Raw genomic sequence first — 27,676 nt, forward strand, 5'->3', positions numbered from 1 at the left:
ACCACCCAAAGGAAATATTATAAAGATACATTGCTTTTGCTCCGTCGCAAGCTTTCTAGAAACCTCTCTCTAAGAGAGGCAGTGCTATATTTATCCAACCCACTCACAAAGGAAAAATTTCTTTTAGGGAATAAAGTAAACAAATGTGACTAATATGAAGAAGTGTTGACATTAGCAGCAGCGCACAGCTCACAATTATACCTTGTAAAGGCTGGTATGAATGAAAAACACTGGATGTTGCTGAAAAAAGCTTCAGCGAATGCGTTCATGTTTTGCGCTCAGCGGAAAAACAATCACTGTAATTTTTTTGTCGTTCAAAATTTGCAATTGTGCGCATGTAACATGTAGAACAAGTCTCAAACCAAGTTAGTACAAAAAAGATCATATAATGTTTTTATTAGAAGCAGTGTGGGTCTATGTATACTGTGCTCTGCAGGCCCATGATATCATAAGGTTTTTCCATATAGCCTCCCAGTGATAACATGTAATGTTGTTTATTGGAAGTACTAGTATTAGTCTTCAAAAGTGAGGAGACAGCTGTGCATCCTCAGTCTGGCTCTCATAAAATTGTTGCTGATCTTAAAAAAAAAAAAAAAACTTACTGGAGACGTGTGCAGACGGTGTTGACGTTGTTTGTACAATATTCTATATATTACCGAAGTACTTGGTTTTGTTTTTACAGCTGCCAACGATATATTCTAGTGCAAATGACCCGTGCAATGTTTATCACTGAAATTACTCACTACCTAATGGAAACACTAATTTCAAGATGACTTCATGTTGCCGCCCCAATATTTTGAGTTTAACTTCATGAGGGCAGAGACCCATGAAGCACATTTGGTTGAAAAAGGTTTTCTTTGCAAAACAAGTGTTTGTTCATCTCATTGTTGTTTTTGTATTCCCTCAGCCCAAAATGTATACACATGATGCTTAAGGCAGCAGTTTGATATTTGTAGAGCCTTGCTTTCTGTCTGAGAGTAAGATGAGATGATCAATACCACTCTCATCTCTGTCCATTTACTGTAAGGGCAGCAGCCAGTTAGCCTAGCTTAGCACAGAGACTGGAAGCGAGAGGGATACAGCTTGCTTGGATCAGTCCAGAGGTATCAAAATCCCGCCCCCCAGCACCTCTAAAATCTCATGGACGTACATGTTATTATTTTGTAAGTTTGATCGATACAAAAACTGCAGGGTGATGAAAAATGAAAATTTGCCTTTTTTGTGTGACTACTTTCTGGCCTGGTGTTCTTGTAGTGTCCATTAGTCTGGTAAATTGCTGTGTTAGCTGTCGGGATAAACCATTACGAACAACAATGTGTTAATTAGTGAGATTTAGAGTGGATGCTTTTCCTCCCTTTCTGGTCTTTCTGCTAAGCTAAGCTAACCAGCTGTTGGCTAAAGCCTTTTATGCCTCACAGAGACGACAGTGATATCAGTATTCCCATGTAACTGTCAACCAAAAAACAAATTTGAACTGTTCCTTTAAGATGTTGCCCTTCTGCAACCAGTACCTCCCACCGTCCAGTGTATGTAAAACTGGGGACAAGCATAGATCACTTTAACAATAATACACAACAACACCAACTAGTTCTTCTAATTTTGCAGTCTCTTAGATTCATTTGCCTAAAATCCTGCCTTCATGTGTTTTAATTACATGCAAGTTCCCATCAATTTCAGTTAGTGTGTATAAATTGAATAACACGATGTGTGATTTTTTTACAGGTGACAGAGTGACCAATCTGAAATGATTTACGTATAGTACTTGAATAATAAACACAAAATGTTCATGTATTAGTTCTATAACGTTATATGTAATAACTGAAAAAACACATATGGTTTATGCATGCATGAATGTAATTTAATCAGACAAAGATGTTGGATTAATTCACCTTGACTCAACGTGACTTTGCAACTTTGCATGGATAGTTACACATTTTACATTACACTTGTATTAAAATTGCAGGAAACTTGCATCTAAAAGTCGTTATTGTTTGCTGTACAGACAGATATGGGCTACAGTATAGAAAACACAATTTTGGAAAAGAAAACCGCGTGGTCTTTGAGTCATGACTTATAGAAGAGATTGAGACTCCTGCCTCCAGCACTCTCTCTCTCTCTCTCTCTCTCTCAGGTGGTCCTACAAGAGCACTTCCAGCGCGCAGTGCGTTACATATGACCCTTTAAAAGGGTCCCTGTCATCATTAAGATAAGAAGCAGTCTCTCAAACATGCTTTAGCTCAACAAAGTGCTTCCTCTTTGGCACACTCATGTCTTTGGCACCTCCGTCTCGCTTCTCCGACGTACTCTTGTCTCGATCTGTTCTGCTCATATCGCTGCCCTTGTCCTCGTAACTCTGCTCTCTGTGGGACTTTCCTCTCTGTAACCCCCCCACCCCTCCACATTCCACGCTCTTCAGTCCCTCCAAAGTCTAAATTCAATGCCAGAAAGGATTCCGGTCACAATTTTCAAAATCTAGTTTTATGAATATCGCTGCCGGTTGGAGAGACATGGCTGTTTTCAATCGGGCTTGCTTCCTTCCCGTCTATAGCACAGCCAGTTATCTGCCGCAGCGAGCGTCAGCTATTTTAGGATGTGAGCGATGTTCATTCTCCATACGTTTGTCACTTCCTTGATTTTTTTTTTTTTCCCATTGCAAAACAAGAAGGGGAAAAGTTTTGCTTGCTGGCACACACTGCAGCCCGCTGTTTTTTTTTGTTGTTGAAACTTTTAAAGATTCACTCAAGCAAAACACTTCCCATTCTTCCAGCTCGATAAACCGACTGAATAAACATGACGCTGCATTAGATTGCGTGTAATACCAACAGCTACACTGACAAACTCTAACAGCCACTCTCTTTGTTTAGCTTATAGACATAAGAGTCTGAAAAACAAGACTGTGAGAAACTCAAAGAGACAGGAGAGATGCCGTCGCACACCGAGGAGTGGCGATATCACCGGAGGGAGGGAGGGAGGGAGCAGGAGCGAGGGCCAAGTTGCGGGATCTATTTTTACATCCCATTTCAGAATGAGATAGTGTCCTTCTCTCACACCTCCCGCTGTGGAGGAAGCTAATGCAGGCCTATTTAATTAGACGTTGGCAGATTGTTGGGCCAGCACCGTAATCCAATAGAACGTCACACCGATACGGGGTCCTGCCTCCTCTGATGCCTCCTTGGCCCCATAATGCAGCTCAGTCAGCTCTTCACATTTTGTCTGCCCTTCTCTCAGCTTGTGACATCAATTTACATTAGGCTGCATTGAAACAAGATGCACTCTTCCCACCAATGACTCACACACACACACACACACACACACACACACACACACACACACACACACACACACACACACACACACACACACACACATAACCCACTCCCCCCAGTTGAACTTGACATGCTCCCCCCACCGTTACACATTACCTTTCATGCTCATCTTATTACCCTATAATAAGACATGCGTGCTCGCGTGTTGTTCTCGCATCTTTCCCAGCGACTTACACGCACTCGCCCTAAGGAGTAAATTACCATAGCAATACAGCTGTCAATACTGCTGTATCAATGAAGGGGCACGGGTGGCAGGATCAATGAAAACATCTGAATAAGATGGCCCGGATGACAGACACCTTCCTGCTTTAAAATTCTATTACTTCTACAGCACTTGACCTCGAGGACTTATTAATATACAGGAGGGTGCTCGGGATAGGTAAACTTTAATTTTCCTGGGTAATGCTTTAATAATGAATTAAAAGGACACATACAGTAGGTGATCGCATAATGACACCGTCCAGCGTAATAACGATTGATATAATGTCACGCGGCACTGCCGGGGAATACATGGGTTGGCGTGACGGGAGGCGACGTGTAGTTTTGGAGAAGAAATTCAAACACTTTTCGTATTTACAGTACGAACGAGGGAATAATACAAATATTTGTTTCCTCCATAACTCAATAAACATGCCGTTCTCGGAGGAAAATCGGGTCCACGGAACACTGTTTGAAGCTTGAGAGGTGGCAGGGTCCGCCAAATGTAAACAAGGTGAAACAGTATGAAATTGTGTTGTCCTTTAAGGTCAGTTTGTTTACTCAGCTTATTCAGTCATGAAAGCAAAGAGAGTTTGTTTATCTAGTTTGTTTAGGCATAAACAAAAAAATCTGTCAATGAAGATCTTTCTCCTCTGATTAAAAATGTTTTCCCCAAAACTACATAGGGCACCTTTAAGTGGAAATTAAACGATCTGTGTAAAGTGGAATGAAGGCATTTATCGACTTTTTTAAAAAAGAAAAAAAAATAAGGGGGCCTTTCATTTGTGAAGTTGAGAAGCAGATGTTTTGCTTTTTACGAAAGAGTGACAGTAGAGGGAACAAGAGATTGATGTGCAGTCTTGGGGTTTTTTTTTTGGACAGCATAAACAATGTGCTTGAGAAGAATAGTCAGTAACAGATTTAAGTTGTCTGATCTTTTGGAAACACTTTGCCTATACTGTATAGCTCAAACTAACGTGAACAGATGGGTACTAAAGAGGCGCTTGCATTTAAAATGAGGCTAAAATCTTGAGGTTTTTCAACACGAATAACCGACTCTACATCATCATTTCTCAGCTTTCTGTGGATGCTCCCCAATATAAACTTTCCCCCCCGTTGACGTATTTCCAAAGAGTTCAGGGGGAAACTTCATATGATAAATATAACATTTTGTTCGTGTTTACACATTCCTTGGGTCACACTCTGACAAAATCACAATGCATTTCTCATAAAGTTATGATGTGTTTGTACGCAACGACAAAACTTTAGGTACTTTGCAACCAGTGCATCCATCATAGGCTTGTATGTTTTCTAACATCAGCGTGATGCATTGATTTTTGTACTGCACATAAGTAGATTTATGGCCGTGTGAAAACAACCAGCAGCTTTATGAGTGTAACATTCACAGGGCACAGGTGATTGATGCTGTACTGAAAACTGGGGGCTATTTTCCATCACATCTAAACTTTGCCTTGACCGCACGCGTCTGTCACCGGTTCAGAGAGCATTTAAGCGCGGTTGACAGACGCATAAATGGTCATAAATGGTTCCCTGGACAGAATGTTGAGAAAGCCTTTAACCCCCAGAATGAATGATCCCGGACCTCCCCGGATTCAGCCACATTAAACAGACACTTGAGCATCCTGATACAAATATTGGGTGATTTGTCGGCTTTTTTGTCATATCGTGACATTTTTAAAATGGCATTTTGTAAACTTCGGACGGCGTGAACACAATCAATACGAGATGAGTTAGGCCTGTGTTTCCAGGAGGCTTTTTGTAATTTAAGAGTCTGTGTACAAACATCTGATGATTGAAAAGCGAGCACTCGATTATACTCACACACGCATGATTGGATCTTACCAGCTTGTAAATACAGAGCGGCATGGGCCAAATGTTTAACATTTACTGTGTGCCCCCTCATCACTCTCCCTCTCTCCCTCTCTTTTCTCTCCATCTTAGCGTTCCATTTTGTTCTCCGAGACCACAATGCACACAAAAATGCACACAGACCACACTCCCCCCGGTGCTTCCACAATACACCAAATGTCACCTTTTCTCGATGGAAACAATAAAATCCCCTCAGAGCTGCCAGTGCCCGCAGGTCTCGACACATACACCCTTGTTATGTCTTCCTCCCAGGGCAGGGAGTTATACATTATGCTATCTCCCTAATCTGCAAACCGGCTGCAACTGGAAATGAATTAATAACAAATAAAAATGCGCCCAGTACATAAAAATGTGTAGATTGCCCCGGGGCACCTAAACAGGAAGCAGTGAAACAATTAGACTTCTTGTTTTGTTCTGACCTCTGTTTTGTTTTGTTGTGCTCAGCTGCTGAATAGAAAGAGAGCTGGAGATAGGAGGCCGTTGTTTTTCTGTGTCTGTAATCACCACGGCTAAGCCTCCCTGGTCATAGCAGGGGTCAAATCTGTGTGAACACCCACTTTTCATCCTACAGTGAAATTAAATACAGCGTTACAGTCGAGCCCTGTGAATGCTGTAATTCTCCGCTGACTGCAACCCACACCGAGTGCTGCGGTTAGCCACCCAGGCCCTGTACGGTGCACGCATGCGATAACAGGCAGCGATACGGCGTCCTAATTGCTGGCCTGAGTGCTATTGGAGGGAGTTTTTCAGCAGGTTTCTTTTTTCACTTTCGCTCCATTTGATGTCTTTGAAGTCGGCCTTTTTTATCTGCTGTTGCTCCTGATGGCTGTTGTCTTTGGTGCGGTGCTGTGTGCGCCCTGCTCTTTGAGCACTCCTAACATGTAACAAAGGCAGGCCCTCGGAGAGAAGAGGAGAGCAAAGGGAGCGCTCTCTCCTCCTCACATACTTCCTCGAATAAATGCATGCACACTCAAGACACAAACGGCATATACAGTCGCATTTGGCCACAGCTATTCACGTGCAAAAAAAAAAAAAAAAGGAGAAAGAAGCTGCTCTGTGCGGTTGTTTAACGTGGCCTGATTTGATAAAGGGCCAAGTGCGGGAAATGAGAGAGTAGTGTGTTTGTCTCAGGGGTTGTAGTGGGGTAAATATAGCAACAAGACAGCACCAGTTGATATGAAGGATTCCATGGTGTGGAGTGCTGCTGTGACTCACCAGGCTGGGGATGATGTGTGTGTGTGTGTGTGTGTGTGTGTGTGTGTGTCAGTGTAGGTGAGTGTGTTTGCTTACATGCACTCCTGTTTTAAACCGTGTCCACTGTTGTTCTCACTCATTTGATGAACTTGAATATAATTGGCACACTCTTGATTCATCCAGTGCGGAGCATGACAAGCCATTACAATAGAGACAGAGAGAAAGAGAGAGAGAGAGAGAGAGTATGTGTGTGTGTGTGTGTGTGTGTGTGTGTGTGTGTGTGTGTGTGTGTGTGTGTGTGTGCAGAGGCTGAAGTGGGAGAGAGAGAGAGAGAGAGAGAGAGAGAGAGAGACCAGGGGAAAAGCACTGGAGCAAACAGACGAGAGGTGTAGAAGAAGAAGCCAGAGAGAGAGAGAGAGCCTGCACGGCTGGCTCCCGGCTGGCTGCGTGGGGGTGTGTGTCTTAAGAGTGTGTTGAGAGGAGAGCGAGAGCGCTGGTCGTCTCTATGTCTAATCAGGAGAACACTTGTGTGTCCCCGTCTCATTGTCTCCTGGGCCCCTCAGGGCGGAGGCCCTCCACTCCACCGCTACACCTCAGGACACGCTGATATGGCTGCCTGTCCTGTCCGCAACAAACGGCAGTGTGTGTGTGATTGTATTTGTGTGAGTGGGAGTGTAAAATGATTTTTTTTTTTTTTTTAAATCTCAACAACAACAAAAAAAGAGAAGTTCTTCAGGTGATTGTTAAAGGGGCAGTATGTGGAATAGGAGCAGAAATTAAAACACGGAAATATTATTTTGTCTCCGTCAATAAAACAAGCTGTTCTCAGAAACAGAAAGGTGGCAGGGTCCGCCACATATAAACCAAGTAAAACAGTATGAAACTGTGTTGTCCTTTAAGTCCAGTTTGTTTAGTCACTTTATTGTTTATCCAGTTTTAAATTAAAATGCCTTCCTCAAAACTGCACAGTGCACCTTTAACATTGTTCGTTATGAGTTATCCCTTTACAAAGTCATTGTTGTAGCTCTGATTAAACTACACAGGAACGTCCTTGAGCTGGACACAATAAGGAGCAGTGACACTTGTAGTTTATGGCTTCTTCTTTTTTAATCTCATATTACTGTGATAGGTGTTTCTTCACCATTAAATCACTGTTTGTTTTTAATTCCAACTGAGTACTTTTTTCTTTTTCTTTTTAAAATATAAATAAAATAGATGTCTCATTCCCAACTGCTAAATATGAAATGACGGGAAAATGTGCCAGTAAATAATGTCTGAGCAATGTGATTAACCACTCTGATGAACTTGACCTCGCTCTGTGGCCACTACAAGTAAAAACACAAAACAAAAACAAACAAACAAACAAAAAACTACACACAACTATACTCGGTCCTCCAGAGCAGGACAGGCGCGCCCCCGACCCCCCTCTCCTCCATCGCGGGGCAGCCCGTGCACGCTCCCGGCTCAGCAGTTTCCCAGTTCCGTCTCCTCCATTACTGGCGAGGGCTCGCAATCAATAATTCAATAGTTTTGGCGTCTAAATCCTGCCCCAAACGGCGCGATACACAAACACCAGCAGACTCTATAGTGCAGACTCTGTGAGATCAGTATTAATTAATAGCTCAAGACGTTGTGTTTTGTGTAGAAATAATCGGAAAGGGTAACGGGAGCCGCATTCCTATAATTATAGGCTCCCGTGTCAGGTGTTTATTAAATGTTCAATAAGAGGCGGTTAAGATGTCAGGAAATGAATCAGGCACATTTGTAAGTCAAGTGAGGCGGGCGTTAATACATTATTATTGGTATTCTTATTTATTTATTTATTTATTTATGAAAGACGCTGCTTTGTTTTACTTTGCGAGCTGCCTGTTTATATAAAAATATATATTCTCATGCATAATTCCAAACTTTAGGTCATGACACGTAAACCGGCAACATTTCCGCTCAGTGGAGATGGGCAGGAGGCCAGATCCGAGGCGGAACATGGGAATATACAGCTGGAATTACATCGCATACCATTAACCTATATTAGTTATGTTTTTATGAAAAGTCATTTTTCGCTGCTGTTGGAGAACAAATTTAACATTATCGATTCAGTCCAAATAAAATGTTTAACGTTGCAACAGGCGATATCAAAAAACAACCCTTGGCTGTAATTAAATTAAAAATGCAGGCCGAGGAGGTTAGCTCGTTTAATTATTGCGTTAATAACGCCGCTGTTTTCAAATTAAATTAGTCCAAAAACAATGTAATTGAATGCATTTTACGACCGCTGCAGAACTTTATCTCCGAGCCTCTCTGAGCGTCTCTCTTTCCTCCTCTTTATCTGGCAGTTTTTCGAGCTTGTACTGGAAATTACCAGCCCTCCTCCTCCAAACGCTCCATAACCAAATTATGAATAATGCATCGGGTTTGGCATGGGAGCAGCAGCAGACACTCATGTTCCTGACTAAACGGGCCTGTCACTACTGTGACGTTATCAAAAGACCTATAGCTACAGGCATGAATTATTAACAATCTATTGCCCTCAAAGGTTCACCGGCAGCAATAACAAAAACAACAATAATAATAATAATAATAATAATAATAATAATAATAATAATAAAGATCATAAAAAGGGCCAATTATTAATGTGAAAATAATGCCAACTCGTTAAAGAAACTTTAGTTAATTTATTGTAGGAACGAAAAAACATTTTTTTTCTGTTTAGGTGGATTCACGTTTCACATGTGATGGCAAAAAAAAAAAAAAAAAAGTAAAACAATCTTATGAATATCCTTTTTTTTTTTTTTTTTTTTTTTTTTTTGTTCTCGTTTAGAAACCCGTGCCTCAGGTAAGATCACTGTCACTTTTATAAAAACATCAAAATTACATACAGAAAGCACATGATTTTTTTTTTAATACACGTAAATAAAAGTAAAATACAAAAAAAAATGAACAAATTCCCCACAAGGCATTCATAAAGCCACTAAATAATAAAAAATAATGCATGTTTTCTTGTGTATAAACATATTTTACACGTGCCCGTACCGGTTCGCATACAGTCCTTGTGTTGCTGTCACACCTGTCCTCTGTGCTGAAGACATAATGCTCTCCTTTAAAAGGGGACAAATCACCAGCCTTTTATTTATTTTTTTAACTTTATTTATCTGGACACTAGATCGGCTTATCCTGACAAAAACCAAACAAAAAGCAAAAAAAAAAAAAAAAAAAAGTTCAGCATAGCCTACACATATATTATAATCTCACATTTCTGGTTGTGTCGCCCGGTAGTTTTTCACCTTTAGGAGGTCCAAACGAGGTCAAACAAACCAAACATTCAAGTGAGAGTTGTCCTTCCTCCTCCTCAGAGAGAGGCAGAGAGGGAGAGAGAGGGAGAGATGGCTCACGTCACGTCATCCGTGAAGACAAACTCATGCAAACACTGCTTGGGCATTTTTTTTTCTTTTTTTCTTTTTTTTTTTCAGTTCTGGACTAAGAAAACAAAAAGAGGGAGAAACACTTCGAGTATTGTCCTTTTGTTTTGTTTTTGTCAAAGAATTCCCGCTCTGTCCTTTTACAGAGAAAGTGTTTTATAACGAGGCCAGCCTCTATATAGGTTCAAAATGAGAACATAACAATAATCATATAATATTAAAACAGAACAACTGCAGAATGGTTCGCCTTGTTTGACAAAGTATCGACCGTCCCCGCTGCCTCCTCCTCCTCCTCCTCCTCCTCTTCCTCAGGGTGTCCCGCCGCTCAGACAGGGACTCTGCTGTAGCCTCGCTCTCCATCCGCGTCCCCCCGAAAAAAAACCAAAACACCGTCATCTGTGTAGGCTATCACGTCACAGTCTCTTCTGTCACTGTCTGTCTTTATCTCATAAATAGCCTATATTTTATAGTTATACTCGTCGTCCTTCATTTTGAAAAAGAGAGAAAGAAAGAAAGCATAAATATCGTCCTCGGATAATTTTTCTCACTTCGTCCTTTTAAGTGTTTGTGTTGAGCGGCAGGTAGCGCGTGCGCGCCTCGTGTCCCGCCGACAACACCTGGCGTCACAGTCCCAGCGCCGCCGCGTGCTTTTTGGCCTTCAGTCTCAGGTCGGCGATGCTGGAGTTCTTGCTGGTGTTCTTGGCGGCGGCGGCGGCCGCCACGACCGACGCGGCGGAGGCGGACTCGGCCGCGAGCGTCGCCAGGGGCAACCCGAACGGCGGCGCGGGGAACATCATGTAGGGCGCGTGCGCCGCCAGGTGAGAGTGCAGGTGGTGCTGCGCGTGGGCCACGGCGCTGTCCAGCTGCAGTTGCGCCTGCACCTGAAAGGAGAAGGGCGGCACGTTGCAATGACTATCCTACGGGACGGGACGCACGGGTGGGGAGAGAAGGGGGGGAGAACATGCGTTAACTTTGCAGTGGGACGTCTGGAGGGTCATATACTGTGATGTACTGTGTGCTGCTGTGTGGAGGGAGGGTTGTCTCAGTGGTGGGAGAGGACAGAAGTGAGCGGGACTGCAGGGTTCAGTGGGTTTCATCTAGCTCTGGGGACATTATAGGCTGCTGTGGCTCTTGTGACTCAAATCTGGATGAAATAAAGAATCGTTCAATAGTGACGCTTTGAGACCGTAGGATCCCAAAGCGTCACTATTTGACGAGAATGAGACTCAGAAAATCAACTATTTTTCTTTTATTTATTTTACAAATAGCACCGTTAGGATGTAACTTCCTAGTGAAATAGTTGACTGTTGTGTCTCATCCCCAGGTCGTCAAATGCTGACGCTTCGCAGCTCGGGTCTCGACTCAAACACACAGCGTGAATATTTGACGACCTGGAGATAGTTGCTCTGATTTCAGTCCAGTTTCTCCCTGACCCTTTTGGGAATATTATGTTTTTCCCCCCTCCAACACCAGGCCAGTGGTGCCGAAGGTGAAGAATAGACTTCACTGCGATTAAAAGCAAAATAACAATAATAATAATTATAAATGTACTGTTCCCCCTTCATACAGGTGTACAGCTCATCAAAAACAAACCAACCATGCCACCCAAAATTAAGACACTCCTGCTCGCTCCAGTAAAATAAGCACATAAGTAATCCATAAAACAATAGAGGGAATTTTCCAATTAGGCTGTAACAGACTACTCTGTGTTTGGCACAGTGCTTTTTTTTTTTTTTTTTTTTTTTTTTGTCAGTGTGGCGGTAATAAGAGTTTAGTTACCCCCTACATTGGAACTGGAGTCTCTGCATAGCACTTGGGCCGAGCCCGTGCCAAGACAGCAGTCCGGGGATTGGTCTGGTTTTAAGACTAGGCGCTTCAAAGTAACTTGCCTGTTGGAATGGCATCCGTAAAGCCCCCACGTTGACATATGGCGCTACACGACAAGCTTCAAACTGATTCGCTGCTCCAATCAGGACTCCTGCGAGAGAGCAAGAGAGAGAGAGAGAGAGAGAGAGAGAGAGAGAGAGAGAGAGGAGAAGAAGAAGAAGAAGAAAAGAAAGCACAGATGATAGCCTTAATTGTGAGAAGAATATTCAAACGCTGAAAAAAAGAGTAAACTGAAGGAGTGGAGGAGTTTAAACTTTAATAACTCAGAGAATCACAGTGGGGTTTTCTTTTTTGTTCTTTTTAATGGCTCAATTAGCCAGAAATTACAAAATAGAAAAAAACAAACAAACAATGTGTTAAGATGACGGACAACTGCTTGTAATAAGAATAGAATAAAATAGAAAATGAAAAAGATAAGCAAAGCCGTACCTTTATGTAACTGGTTCTCCTGCTTTCTGCACTTGGCTCTTCTATTCTGGAACCAAACCTGCAGGGACAGAAATTAATTAGAGACCCGCTGATTGGCAGCTGCTTGTGAGGCCATGTGTAATTCCTCTCAAAGTGACAACAACCGCAGAAAAACAATATCCCCGAGGAGCACTGAAATATTAATGCCACTGCTTAACCCCCCAACATTTGAATTATTGCATTTTAGCCTGAGAGGGGAGAGAAGAAGTAGTAACAAAAAAAAAGGAGAGAGACAGAGAAAGAGATGTTAAAAGCGTATGAGCAGAATGGAAACACCCTTGTTGGAGAATGTGCAGGGACTGTCGGACCATAATAAATAACCTTGTCAGCGTTGGTTTCATCTTTCTATAGATTAGTGTCCCCGAAGAGTTGAATGGGACTCTCAGATATCGAATAGCAGCAATGCTATTACGTTTTTTTTCTTCTTCTTCTTCTTTTTTCTTTGGGACATCAGAGCGAGGCGATCTGAGAACATCTCTCCATCTCCCCTCTCATTAAATGACCGCTGAAATTAATTACCCTTATCTGCAGAGAAAATCCATGTCAGAGAAAAACGCTTGAATGCCTCGCAGATTTTTTTTTTTTTTTTTTTTTCGGTCTAATCACCGTCATTACACGCAAAAAAGGACCTCGCTTCAAAAGACAGCTCACTCCTCTCTTTTTCTTTTTCTTTTTTTTTTTCCTTCTGTGGAAATCGACAAGCGTCAATTTCAGAGAGAAAACGCCTTGAAACGCAGATTAAACGATTGTAAAATCTGCTTTGGATCTTCGCAGACAAAAAAAAAAATTAAAAAAAATCTCGGGCTAAATTAGCCCACAATACAACATGTCAATCTGCAATCTCTCCCCTTCTACATCAGGTGGCACGGTGAAAGAAAGCACAGCGACGGAAATATCTCATCGATCCCTCTGTCAGCTGGAATCATTTTATTGACCACATGGGTTACATACATGTCAATCGGAAGTGCTTTTGCGCACGCTTCAGGTGTGATTTATCGCGACGATGAAGGCAAATCATCTATAGATTGAGGCAGAATTTTAAAATGATGATGATGATAAAAACAGAATAAATATGTCCGTGCATGCAACTGGTAAAGACGACGACAACAACACAAAAAAGATATAATGTCGAGCAGAGGGAGAGAGAGAGAGAGAGAGGGAGAGAGAGCTGCTCTTGATTTGGGTAGAAAATAATACATAATTTATGCAAATCCCCGAGCTGTGCTCCTTGTTCGGGACACAATGCGCCTTATTGGTGAGATTCCAGTTCAGGCCGGGAGAGCCCTGCTAAAAAAGCTGGCTTTAACTTTTTTTTTTTTTTTTTTTTTTTTTTTTTCCTTGTAGGGGGGTTTTGGGATGGGGGATCTTTTAGGGCCCGTTATGATTTCTTTTTTCTCCCCTCCGCCATATTCAACATGGAGACAAACGCTCAGCCCTCCCCTGAGCGCGATAAAAGCGTCTGGAGTAAAGATATTATAGGGTTGGTTGTTTTTTTTGGTTTTTTTTTGATAAATCAGATGATAGGAGTCTTCTATATGTTCATTGTCCCCCTCCTCCTTCTGTTACACAAGACGTGTCTGAGCTGAGCCCCCACCCAACACCACCACCACCACCAGCACCACCAGCAGCAGCAGCAGCAGCAGCAGTTCACCCTCCCGACTGGCTGAAACCCTTACTGGGTTTCTGCGCAGATGGTCTGTCCCCATGAAAAAAAAAAAAAAAAAGACAACATCTCTGACAAACAGGGGCCTCCTCGCCTGGTAACATATACCAAGAAAAAAACTGAAGGCAAATATTTGGAGGCTTATTTGTCGCTGGAAGAGGATTTGGACAATAGAGATTAAAAGCGACTCTCGTGACACGAGCAGGGCCTAATTGAGATAATTGACGCAAATTAAATAATCAAAACATTCAGAGAGAGAAAAGCAGGAATTCAGAGAGAACAACATTCTGATGTTTCTTCCATTTTAAAACAAAATAGAATTAAAAAAATTTTAAAAAAAATCTCGTCCAACTTATTAAAACTTCCAAACACCCATGGGGGTTTCACAAATTCAGGCCTGCTGTAGTCTAGAAAACTGCTTTTTCTTCTGTATATATACAGAACAACAAAAAACCAGACCACGTGAAGAGAAAGTCTCATCGTCGTCAGGCTGTATTCATGCCTGATATCAAGCTCATCATCACACCAATCTGTGACTGTGTTATTAAAATCCTCCAGGGAGAAACAGAAAAGAAACATCTGTGGATTTTTCCTCACTATTATTACTACTTCTTCTTCTTCTTCTCCCTCTTCTTCCTCTTCTTCTTCTGTTATTATTATTGTTATTAATTGTATTATTATTGTTGTTATTTAAATGTAAGCATGTGGGTCATCAACACTCCCATGGCTCCAATAATGTTAAAAACACTGACAATAAAGACATTCTTTTAATTATTATTCATATTTTGATCACACATTTTAGATTTTAAATGCTGATATTATTCTTATTTTTTAACATATTCTTCTAATTTTAAAAAAAAAAAAAAAAAATTTCATTTTCATTCTCTCGCCATCCACAGCTGACGTGTCCTCCTACCTGCACTCGGGCCTCCGACAGTCCCAGCCGCTGGCTCAGCTCCTCCCGCATGAAGGCGTCCGGGTAGTGGGTCTCGTCGAAGAGCCGCTCCAGCTCGTTGAGCTGCTCTAATGTGAAGTTAGTCCGACTTCTCCTCTGTTTGATTTTAGTCTGTGCCTCGTCCTCGATGGGCTTCGAGTCCTCTTTCCTCTCCTTCACGTCCGTGTTGCCTGCGACGCAGTCGAGAGGAGACATGACGGAGCTGCACCGCACGGCGAGCACCCAGCCGCGCACCACCGGCCCTCAGCCGCACACATTCACCCGGGCTTTTAAAAAAAATATACGTGCGTGATGCAGCTTGGTAATAAATAAAACACTGGAAAGGTGATGGAGGGGGGCGTGCGCGCAAACTACCAGATTTAAAGACTGAAACCTCGCGATCTTCACACACAAAGCGAAAAAAAGCGAGAGATGTTATCACCGAGCCACAGCAGATATAAGATTTAAAAAAAAAAAAAAAACCTCGCTGATGAGGAAGAAAGAAAGAAATGAAGAAAGGAAGGAGGACATGCCCTCCCCAGCCCCTCAAAGAGCACCGAGCTATCAGACCTCGGATGTTTTGTAGAGCTACATAAAGCTCTTTAATTATTAACTGCTTATAAATATGCAACGCTGTGCCCACTGTTGGATGTCTGATACATGCTTGTCGCAGTTCCGCTTTTAACCACGCTGCCCATGACGAACAGATGTCATTTTTAAACAAGCCACCCAGCTCTCTGAGATGTCTTGTCCTGCCATGCCTTGCGTGCGTGCGTGTGCGTGTGTGTGTGTGTGTGTGTGTGTGTGTCCAGGTTTCCTTATAGTCTGCACAGGACAGCTGCTTCACTTTTATTCACATGTGGATAAAATGAAATAAATCACTGCAGCATCACCTGCTTGGATTATTTGCTCTGATTCAAATATTCAAATTCAGTGTTAAGGAGACCTGCTTATATGTTTTGTTTTGTTTTTTTAAAAATGTATTCCCAGTTATTTTTTTTTCGTTTGCGCGAAAACTAAGAACTGGCAGCCGCGTAAAAAACAATTCTCCCTCCACTGTTTGTGTCATGTGTATTTTTTTTATATCTTTATCACGAGTGCATCAGATGTGTGCTGAAGTCCATCCACTACATGTGACTTTGTGCCTCTCACAGCTGACGGCAGACAGCCTGAGCCCACCGAGCGATTACAGAAAGTGACAGCACTTGATTTGCACGTTTCATCTGCACGTCAGGTGTTTGATTCGCCTTCATTCCGTTCACGCATTCACATTTTAATTATTGATAATATTCCTGAGATGAATTAACGTAAATAAACTATCACGGTGTGTGTTGTATAAGGCTGGTCAAGCGTTTAAAAAAAATGAAACATTAAGCCACAATGTAACTACTGATACTTGGCTCCAGTCTTATCATGTAATGGAATAGAGTCGTCATCATTATTATGACTTTGCCACTGGGGGCCTTGTTGTTTATCACCGTTTTTCTTCCTTGGGTTTGGCCTTTTTTTTTTTTTTTTTTTACTAATTGACTGAATAACACGAATTCAAACTTTCACACTGTGACTGAGTGAGACATCACCGAGCAGCGAGGCAGCTTATTAATAAGACGGGGATCATTACGAGCTGGTATAAAAGCCTCTGAGCAGGAAGGTTTCTGATTACGTCCAACTGTCTAACATGAAGGGAAAATAAAACTGCTGCTTTCAGGAGGAAGAGTTAAGGATGATTTCCTCGATCGCTGACCGAAAGCTCTCACTCACAGACTCCACACATCCCCTGAACCATCCATGCACTTTTTTTTTCTTCCTACCGTCAATGAGTTTGGGGCTCCCGGCGTCCCTGATCCTCTCCGGCCCGAGCATGTCCGTTTCCCTGCCCGGCGAGAGCGCAACGTTCCGGGTGACGGCTGCCGCCTCCTCTCGGCTCCCCGGCTCCGCGTTTAAAGACTCCCTGCTCCCTGCGCGCGTCGACCCGGTCTCCAGCACCTCCCTGTAGGTTATCACTTCCTTCTTCTCCTTCACTTTCTGATCGAACGACTTGGATACGAAAGCGGTGAGCTCTTCCATTTCTCGTCTTTAAAAAAAAAAAAAAAAAAAAAAAAAGGAAAAAAAAAAAGAAAAGAAAGAAGGATCTCTCCTCTCTCTCACACACACACCACACACACCACCTACCACCACCACCTACCACCTACCACCACCACACACTCACTCACTCACTCACTCACACTCACACACACACACGCATACACTCTCTCCCCTTCTTTTTTTTCTGTGCCTCCACGACTGCTTAAGACATCAGTGGTGTGGCTCGTTTTAAAGTCGACCCCTTGAAAATGAGACGAAGATGACGCCGCCAACTCTGGGAAAAAAAAAAGCTGGTGGTAAAAAAGAAAATGTAAGAAAAGAGTCATATATGTATCTTCTCAGCCAATTCCTCCTCCTTTGGTAGCGGAGTTGGGAACCTGCTGGTGATCCTCTATTGAAGTCACAGTATTTATACTTTGCGGCGCCTTGCCCCCTTGATCCGTGCAAATTACCTCCCCTCAGGATGCCGGGATGAGCCCCCCTTCCCCTTCACTGATACGAGAGAGAGAGGGAGAGAGAGAGGAGGGAGAGAGAGAGAGAGAGCGAGAGAGAGAGAGGGAGATGAGGGAGCGAGAGAGAGGAGTGGAGGAAAAAAAAAAACATTAAGCAGCACCGTCGCTATTGGCCATTAATCCGAGATTGACAAGAAGGACTAATTAATTTAATTAAGCGCTCATTCGCTGCTATTGTCCTGAGTTAGTTTTTTAAACACCCGGGAGATGGCCATGGATTTCTCTCTCTCTCTCTCTCTCTCTCTCTCTCTCTCTCTCTCTCTCTCTCTCTGCAGGGGTGTGGCTTAAAAAATCTGAAAATGACAAGAGAGGGAGAGAGAGAGGGAGAGGGAAGCACATGGATGAGGAGTCCTTCCTCCCTCAGTATATCTCTGTGATCTGGCGGTGTGTGGGGGGGCGGAATAAGTCACACAACGATGACACGGAGAGAAAAAGAGGTAGATACAAACAACAAAAATTTGGAAGAAGAGAGAGAAAGAAAAAGGAAGAACAGACCAGCTGGGAATGCCGAGAGGAGAGCGGGCGACGACTCGCCCGAGGAGCTTCAGTGGAAGCTCAAGTGAACATATTTAGTTTTAACCCCATGTTGCACACAGTTGGCTGTAGGCCCCTGCTCCGTTCGTAGCTATAAGTTTTCGTGTTGGCGTGTTTTATTTTATTTTTTTCTGTATGCACGCACGTAGCTTTTGATTTGAAACAAATAATAAAAATAATTCCATGTAAAAAAAAAAAAAGTGCTGATATGATGTTCGAAGCTTAAGAATAATCATAAACGAAATTATTATTATTATTATTATTATTATTATTGTTGTTATTGTTATTATTATTATTATTATTATTATTATTATTTGCAGGGTGTGAAATGAGCCTGACATGAACGTCTGTGCCGTGAGACACAATCACTTAATGCTTTTTTTTTTCTTCTTTTTTTCCACGCTTTATGTTTCTAATCAGCAATTATGTATGTGAAATCGTCGTCATTAGCAAGACTATATCGCTTAATATCAATTCTCGGTGGACTTTTTAAGCCATTAGGTTGTTAAATAGCAGATAAACGTTTAATTATAATGCCTCTCGCGATGCGTTGCCACTGGGCTCCACTAATTAACGTTTTTCAACGGGTTCTGTTTTTTTTTTTTCCTTTGCCCGCTCAAATGATATTTGCCTATATTTGCTAAAATAAATAAATAAATAAATAAATGAATAAACAATGGCGCTCTTGCGGTGAAGGCACGTGAACGCCTCGCAGAGAAAGGGAGCAATTAGTATTAATAGGAGGAAACATATAGCCCAGACACGAAACAGGATACAGCGGGATTTTGAAAACGTCGGGATGAATTTGATGCAAAATTAAGCGTGTTTATTGATAATCTATATAAAGCCCTATTCCCACACAGGGGGCTCTAACAATTCCCCTGATTAAATATTAACAGTGTTTCAGCTTGAACCTTAGGCATTAATTACTATTATTTCTGCTGCATCTCAAAGCAGGATGAATTCCTAATCGGAGCCTCTTGTATCTGTTTGCAGTGAAAGCCCCATTAATTTCTTCCTATCAGCCATTCTCATGGACGTTATTGATTCATTTCACTTGTTCATGTTGTCAGCGAAACAGTGATGGCCGTTTCACCTCAAGTCCTGTTATGTGCTTTGTAAAATTTCACGAAGCAATTAGTTATTCTGCTCCGCTGGAAATTGTTTGGATGCTCTCTGTCTCCAGCTCTCTCTGCCCCTTGTAGCTCTCTGTGCGTGCATGTTGGTGTAAAACCTTATTATCTGAAAAGATGATCTCATGCAAATGATCACTGACACAGACCTGCAGCTCACACATGCATTCGCTTATGTTATCATTTGTGCTGTACGTGTGGGTACTGTCGGATCAAAACGAAATATGAGAAGCCCAGACTGGTAATATATCCTCGATTAATTAACATTGTTGCCCTGTTAATTTACACTAATGTCAATTCACAGCAGAGTGAAATTTAAATAAGCAGATGCAGGCCATACAGTACAATACAAGATCAGAAATAGTAAGGGAGGAGGATATGTTTCTGCTAGATTAACTGACCTCATGATTCAAAATGTATGTCAGTGTGTTAAAAGTCAATAAATGTTCTGTTTTAAGAAGCCTTTCTATCCTCCCTCAAAACTCTAAATCAGTCATACAGTAATAGAAATGATATTTTTTGGGCTCACTGAATCAAGATGCACTCTGAAACCCTCCAAAGAAAACTTAGAAATAAAATCATATGTGTGATTTTTTTTCTTCTTTTAATATCAATTATTAATTAGCTATTTTAGATTACACTTAAAGTGGCAACAACAACAACAACATCAGCAACAAATGTTTCAGTAATTAGGGCCCACTGGAGGCTGAAGATATCATTAAGAGCACATCATAACCAGATGAGAGCAGCCCTTCAATCGACTGCTCCGTGTTCGACTCTGCCGCCTGGACTCGATCGATGCTCTCGCTTTCGACGAGTAGGGTCTTCTGAGCAGTGCATGGCTGAGTTGTGGGGCTTCACAGCGATTTAAAGGCGAGGAGCGGGATTTCCATTTCTAGGTAACCTGTCGTTTGATTTTAAAGCCTAGTCTCTCGCTTTCTGTTTACGGACTGAAATGTAAGACGTGTTTATTGTCAAGCGGCTAAAAGGCTTCAGTCAAACCGAGAACTACGGTCAAACGTTAGTAGGGTTAGCACGGTTAGCTTGCCTGCTAGCCTCCACAGAAAACATGTTTTTTTGTTGTTGATCCTTTTCACATTCATACTGTGTGCGACAGAGGCGTTGCTCGAGCTGTAACGACGGTTTAAACTGTATAACCATGATTACCCTCAATTTTGTCAATAGGCTTAATCTACGTGTTGTATTAACTAGCTAAACAGCTAGCCCTCGTATCAGACCTCTGTGGTCAAAAGAAGCTACACTATTCAAACATTTGATTTATAGGATAGGTAGAGAAATGTCGACTTGGCTTTGTTCACTAAGCATGTTCACGTCGATACTCTAGGTTTAATTGTGTATTCAAATTAAAGTTGTCAGAGTGTTAGCTCGTCAGTAACCCTGCTCTTGTGTGTGTTATGCCAGCTGACTGTCAGCCAGCATGGGTCGGCGCTCGTCTGACAGCGAGGATGACAGCCGGAGCAGGAGGAAGAAGAAACAGCGTCGTCGGTCATCTTCCTCTTCCTCGTCCTCGTCGTCATCCTCCGGGAGCAGGGTGAACAGCAGCCGGAGTCGGAGGTCCAGCCGCCGGAGCCGTTCTCGCTCCAGAGACAGGGACAGGGACAGAGACAGGAGGTGAGAAGGCACAGCATGCTTTTTTTTTCTGATCAGAGGCAGCATGGAGGAGGACGACGAGGAGGAAGTGACTGTCCTGCTGAAGTGTCCTTGAGCAAGACGGGCTGTGTTTCATATCTGATGCTGATGCAGCATTTTCACCCCCTTGTGAAGGAAAGAAACATTGAACTCAGGTTTCCTGTGCAACCAAAATAAAATTGCTGCAGGTCATCTGAATGGCTCGTTTTCTCAGTGGCTGCTAAAGTGAATCAGAAGTTTAAAACATTATTTGTACATTTCTTCTTATGTTAGATTATAGCATTGCCAGTGGCTTTCTTTCTCTCTTGTTTTGTTCGTGCGTTTGTAGACCTGTAAAATAGTGCTAACATAGAGAAACGAGTGATTTAATGTCTGCAAATATCATTAACACACTTCAGGAGAAATGATGTAGGATAAGTTTAGTCTTTAGAGCTCATTAGATGCTAAAATGTATGGTCCCTGTCTTGAGACTAACCCTCTGACTGCAGCCATAGTCAGTTTAATGTTTTCAGGGATTGTCTGATCTAATTTTAATTGCAATGACAACACAGCTAAGGGTTCATAGCACAATTAACATTAAAGGTGTCTCCTTTCTATTTAAGTGTTCCAGTTAGCCGCGTACAATATCAAGATACTGAAACAGCTGTATGGAATTCAGTCATCATTATTTTGTTGTTTACACCGGGGCCTTATATTGTGACAAATCAAAATTTCCACTGTGTACTGTGGAATTTGCATTGATGTGGCTGTTTTTGTTTTACTGTTGCTTCAGAAGCATATTTATGCATCCCTATGGTAAACCCATGCTGGTAAATGGAGGGGTGCCATTTCTGATATATAACTCAAATATGAATTGTTTTGGATTTGATATACTTCAGTGTTTTCCTCAGTGTGTTGTCATTTAGTATCCAGAGATCACAGAAAAAACCTGTTAAATACAGTTGTTTATATTTCAGTTTCTGTGTAGCTTAAATAAGAATGTTGTCTGTCATTGATAGTCTTGGTCCTTATTCAGGTAGACACTTTTCAGGATAGAGTATTATATCTGTGATATTTCACATGAAGCAGTGATGTGACATGATTTTCAGTTAAGGACTAAAAATCTGAAATGCAGCTGTCCTTTTTTGATTGACTGTATACCATTTTTAGGTAGTTGTTTGATATCCACAAAAAGATGTATGAAATGAAGCTATAAAAATATGAAAATGTGTATAATCACTAGCAGTTTTGTGTTTGGCTGTCCTGTCTCGAGTTGAAACAGAGATGAAGATCAAGACAAACTCAGCTGTCTTAGATGGCTCATTTTGTGCCTAGTGTCAAACTAAATGTTATCTGCGGGCTCGTCTTAACTGAGACATGAAATGTTACAAGTTTATACTAGTTTTATAAGTGTCTCCTCATGTTTACAAAATACCACACCTTCTCACTGAGCAGTTTTAGTGGAGCGGGGAGGTTCATCAGACATCATTACGAGTGGCTAGTGGCTGGACCTGGCCTCCTCCATCCATCCACAGCTGCCACTGGCTGTGTGTAGCCGTTCAGACAAGGCCAGTTGATAGTAATTATTTATGAGGCTTGGTCAAGGTCCATTACTGCTGATTGGAAGTCATTGCCTGTCTGTACGGGGTGGGGCAGGGTCCTCGGTGTAAACCCACAGTCCCTCATCTATTAGCCATATGTTTTGATCAATTAACAAAGACCTTGTGTGTGTGTGTGTGTGTGTGTGTGTGTGTGTGTGTGTGTGTGTGTCTGTGTGGAACTAGTTCCTCAAATAGGCCTATACGAAAGAGGACACTGTCATTTACAACAGTCAAACAGTGTAAAGAGCCCTCAAATGTAGTAAAACAGAAGAGTGCATTTGGTCTTGGTTGGTGACATCATGAGTCCAGAGGTAACGTACTTACTTAAAGTGAGTGTTTGTCTGCACGACTGTGTGAGGGAGCAAGACAGGAAAAAAGTGTGTTTGAGCGAAGAAGATGTATTAGATCCAATTGTTAGTTCTTCACACCGTTACGTTTTTATTACATCTCAGGCAGGCTTCTGAGAAAATGTGAGTGAGATGCCACCATCCCATAAACCTCAGCTCACTACTGTGTGTTTCTTCTGTGCAATGTGTGAAGTGGTTGTACGAGGGCTGTGGAACTTATTTCATAGGGCCCCGCTCATGGGATCCAGCCTTTGGAATACTAATGGCTCTTTCCTGCACTGCTCTAAGTGGTACAAATCTGGTTTGATAGTTCAGCCTCTGTGTTATTTGTATTGCTTTCCTTTTTCTTCTCTTCTCCTCTATCTTGCAGAGCTCCCATAGGACCGTGTATGTGCTTTTTTTTTTTCTTTTGTGTGCGTGTGTGCTGAAAAGATTTGGGTATTTTTTTTGCTTTGGTGAAACAGAAGAAGAGATTTTAAATAATGAATATTGCTCAAACTGTTTGCGCAGTAGAAGTAAGGGGGTGCTGCATTTACATTCATCCCCATAAATGCCTCCTGCTACATGATATCAATAGGAACGCCGTGTGAGTTGTGTTTGGAAAATAGACGCTCCGCACACTGCTGTAGCCACATTAAAGAGCAGCAGAGCACCAAAGGGCCCCCGTGGAGGAACTGTAGGGCAGCCTGCATGAGTCTGCTGCTCTTGGCTGTAGACGAGCACGTTCACAAATGCAAAGTAACCCTCACTGCTGCTGATAATGGGTGAGGTTGTCTGGGGGACAATTGGACATATTTGCTCTTCAAATGAGCAGCAAAACAATTTAGGAATACAGCATTCACCTATTCAAGATTTTCACTGTACAATGAAGCTGAATGACCATATATTCACTAAAGTCTTAGTCATTTCGTGAACTCTGTTTTCTTATAAACCGCACTCAGCATTCAAAAGAATTTTGCATGTTGCGCTGATGCAGTTTTGCCAAAAACAAAATGATGAATCTTATAAACCAGGACCCTGTTGTTTTGATTGACATTTTGTTTCAAGCATCCTGCCAATAATAGAATTGAATTGGTGTGTTTTTGTTCTTCAGGAGAAAACGGCGTTCCAGCAGCAGTTCCTCCCACAGTTCACCTCGCCGGAAGAGGAGCCGCAGCGCGGATAGAGACAAAGGGAGGAGCCACCGCTCACACAGGTCACGCAGCCGGGACAGGAGGTAACACCATCACACACACATACAGTTCACTGTTTATTCTGCATAGCTGAACTCTTCAGCCACCAACACAATGCCTTTTTTTAACAGTGAATGTTCAATTAAAGACTCTTTCAGATTTAAGCACTTATTATAACGCTTTCTATCACTTTCAGTATTTACAAACATGTTTTATCCATTCTGCAGACAAAGTATGTAATACACGAAGAGTAGGAGTGATGAGTGATGGCTACATCATTTAGGAGCGACAAAAACATTCGACTTGAAACGCTTTTTGTGTTTGTATTACAAATCAGTATGTGGAATGCCATTGCAGACTTTTCTTATTACAAAAGCAATAAGACTTTTGGAAGTTTACTTCAGTGTAAACAAACACATCATTTCATATTTATGTCTCATGTCATCAGATGGAGCCACATGGAAACATGGAAATGTTGCGTGTACTTGTGTCTCAGTTTGCCCGGACTATCCGTCTTACTTTGTGCGCATTAATGAAACAGTGACCTGCAGAGACAGCAGGTCATATGCAACACCAGTCCAGTCCTTCCCAAATCTCTTCTGGCAGTGACCCGCCTTTCACTCATTAATGCAATTAAAACATCATTACTTATACATAGTTTGTTGAAATATGATTATTATTGGCGTAGCTCTCTTTTTGTGCAAGGGACTAACTTATTCATGCAAGACTAATGTGTGCACACCTGCACCACACACACACACACAGACATGCACGCGCGCACACACACACACACGCACACACACAGCCATAGTCAGTCGTATATCCCTTTCAGAAACATAATGGCAAAGTCTCTGTGTGTGGTGGTCCATGTCATTAGCATAGCTAATCTGGTGCTAATGAACCAGTAAACTGTGCTGTTTTTAAATCCCTCACACACACACACACACACACACACATAAAAACATGCACAGACGCACAATTGAAGAAAAGGTTGTCATAATATATGCGCGAGTGAGGCCCTTTGTTTACTTGTGTATGGCTCCGGGGGAGAGCAGAGATCATTTTAATCACAAAGGAAAAAGTGTTTTAATATCTCCATTACAGAGTTGTCAGGGTGGACGGATGATGCAGCAGGGATATTTTGACATAAGAGAGGTTGATGATGCTATAAAAAGATGCCAGACCTCAACTCTCCAACTTGATGGTCACAGAAAATTGTGGCTTTAGAATGAGCAACACATTTCCTTGTTGCACCGTGAACTGGAACCATTTATGGGCATAATTTTGGCCAAACGGTTTTCACATGTTCTCCCCCTACTCTCTGTGGTACAGTGGCAGTCACTCACAGCAGCTCTGGTGATTAAAACATCAGTCGAAAATGGCATTACTGGTGTGGTGTGAGATGAAGGGTGGAGGGGATTTGGGAGATTTAGAACTACAGTCGATGACATCGGTGTTTACAAACGCTGTACTGTGATTAGGAGGGTTGCGTTGTGTAATCGGCTTAGTGGCGAGCGAGGAGCAGGTGGGTTGGGCTGGTGTCGGTGGGAGTGCGTGGTGGGGTGCTACGAGGTGGAGGCAATGTTGGAGGTGGGGATGTGCAAAATGATGGCATTGATGATAAATTTATGCAGTTCTGCGACAGCAGCTGCAAAACTTTGTTGTTTGACGGCCACATGTGCTCCTGTGGTAACGTTCCGTGAATGCAGCGGAAAATTTTATGTTTCATCTGATAAAGGAGATCGGAGCTGAAATGATAAGTCGATTAATTGATTTGTTGATCAACAGAAAAATAATCAGAAATAATTTTGTCATTTTTCAAGCACAAATGGAAAAAAAAAGTCAAGTTCCAGTTCCTGGTCTTATACGAGAGAAAACTGAATATTGTTGGCTATAGATTAATGTCTGGAACAGGTTACTTTGGACTTACTGGGGGAATTTTGTGATATCTTATCAGGTCACAATTGTTACTGTCGAATAATTAGTTGATTATTTTTTGTCAATTAATCAGTGAGTTGATCGGTCCAGAAAATGTCAGAAAATTGTAAAAATGTTGATCATAATGTCCTCAAATTGGCGAATCCTTTGATTTAGCAAGTAATTAGTTAAAGTTAATCATCGCAGCTCTTCATTTTATTGACCAAAATACCAATAATATCTCTTAATCAGGAAGACAATCTGGAGACTAAGTGATACTAAAGATAACTGTTAGTGGATGGAGGCCCTTATTGGAACTAATTAGGACAAATCTTGTGAATATTTTGCAGACAGTGTTTTGAGTGTTTTCTGCAGCACTATGAGCGCCTGTAGTATTAAAATCCGTTACTGTACAGCTCTGTTGTGGGATACTGCACATTCTGCATCCACTGTGGTCATGGGATGAAAACAGGTTGGTGCGTACTGTGTGCAGGTGCCCAGACTGCCATTAGTCAGTGGTGTTGTGAATGTGTGTGTCTGGATGAGGCTGCCTGAGCTGGCTGAGAGGCTGGCTGATGGATCAGAGGAGGATTGAGTGGACAGGACCTCATGATTGATACGCAGATAGGATATGAGGTGCTGCCCGCCAACCCCCACCCCTGCCACACCGACCCCAGCACCACCTTCGGAATATGAAAGAGAGGAGCGAGAGGGAGACCGAGTGGGGAGAAGAAAGAGAGCGAGAGGGCACGAGAAGTTAGAAGAGAATGGAAAAGTGTGGGGAGAATGCGTCGAGTAAGTGCCAGAGAGGGAGGGAGCGGAGAAGATCCTAAAGGAGGAAAATGAAGAGGAAAGACAAAAAGCGTAGCGAGAACAGATAGGCTTGAGAGAGGCATATTATTCAGAAGAAATGAGAATAATAACGTCTGCATCAGAATATTGCTGGGGAGAAGATTAGGACCATAGTGGGGCCGTCGTGGGTTGAAGGGAGGGAATATTATTACCTTCTTTTCAATCTCTCGTGTATAAATAAAAAATAAAGAGATACATGAAATAAGAATAATGCTCTATCTTGTGTTTACCATCTATCGTTGCTTACTCCCTCTCTCCTGTCTTTCTCCTTTTTCTCCGTGCCCTCAATCAGAGGAGGGCCAGGTCCCCTAGAGGCAGTCAATCTTGCCCTGAAATGTAAAACAGACAAGAGGAGCAGATTACCTATTTGCCATTAATGTTTATTCTCTTTGATGTGAGCAGGCATATCAGGCTGTGTGCGTGTGTGTGTGTGCGTGCGTGCGTGCGCATGTGCGTGCGTGTGCATGCACCTGCCTGTGTGCGTACCAGAGCATGTGTGAGGTTGATTGAGCGTATGCACGTATGTGCAGATTTGCGTGAATGCGTGTTCATATGGGAGGGGGTGTCACAGCCTAGTCCACTGGGGCAGAGCGGAGTAGAGCATGGCAGCAGCAGAGTACAGTGATCTGATGTGTACCCGGTCCAACAAAGACGACGCAGCCTCTCATCACAGTCGGATCACAGGCTCGTCTTTAGGTGAGCCCAGCGGAGCGATGTAGTGCAGGGCTTTTATGGACGGCCACAGCAGGGGTTAAATGTGGGTGGCTCAGTCAGTCAATCTGTCAGTCCTTCATTTACTTAGTTAGCTGTAGAGGCGGCTGTTAGAAGACGTCAAGGAATGGCAGGTGCGACAAATCCCCCACTTGACCTGACAGAGAGAAGCTGAGCACTTCATCCATTGGTGGATTCTCACAAATG

At 42.4% G+C, this 27,676-nt stretch overlaps 2 protein-coding genes across 5 annotated transcripts in view; one reads left to right on the forward strand and one right to left on the reverse strand.

Moving 5' to 3' along the window:
- Positions 1-27,676, forward strand: part of rsrc1 (arginine/serine-rich coiled-coil 1) — a 150,867-nt gene that overhangs the window by 8,807 nt on the left and 114,384 nt on the right. The window contains exons 2-4 of one of the 3 annotated variants that reach the window (XM_037083363.1): positions 14,942-15,075; positions 20,663-20,872; positions 23,911-24,033. In XM_037083363.1, coding sequence (XP_036939258.1) covers positions 20,679-20,872; positions 23,911-24,033 — 317 coding nt within the window. In that variant the 5' untranslated portion in view covers positions 14,942-15,075; positions 20,663-20,678. Of the gene's footprint in view, positions 1-14,941; positions 15,076-19,985; positions 20,198-20,662; positions 20,873-23,910; positions 24,034-27,676 lie in introns of those variants that run through there. The other 2 variants (XM_037083355.1, XM_037083373.1) reach the window with 2 other exon arrangements.
- Positions 10,547-17,043, reverse strand: shox2 (short stature homeobox 2). 2 transcript variants are annotated; one of them, XM_037083416.1, is made up of 5 exons: positions 16,788-17,043; positions 14,959-15,167; positions 12,341-12,398; positions 11,914-12,002; positions 10,547-10,905 (listed from the first exon to the last, which is right to left on the reverse strand). In XM_037083416.1, the coding sequence occupies exons 1-5, from the start codon at positions 17,041-17,043 to the stop codon at positions 10,648-10,650; spliced, it is 870 nt and encodes a 289-aa protein (XP_036939311.1). In that variant the 3' UTR covers positions 10,547-10,647. The 2 variants fall into 2 exon arrangements, with proteins under 2 accessions (XP_036939311.1, XP_036939304.1); XM_037083409.1 differs by having other exon boundaries at positions 10,547-10,941.

The sequence above is a fragment of the Acanthopagrus latus genome, chromosome 2 (genome assembly GCF_904848185.1).
Source record: "Acanthopagrus latus isolate v.2019 chromosome 2, fAcaLat1.1, whole genome shotgun sequence".
In the NCBI taxonomy this organism is placed as follows: Eukaryota; Metazoa; Chordata; class Actinopteri; order Spariformes; family Sparidae; genus Acanthopagrus; species Acanthopagrus latus.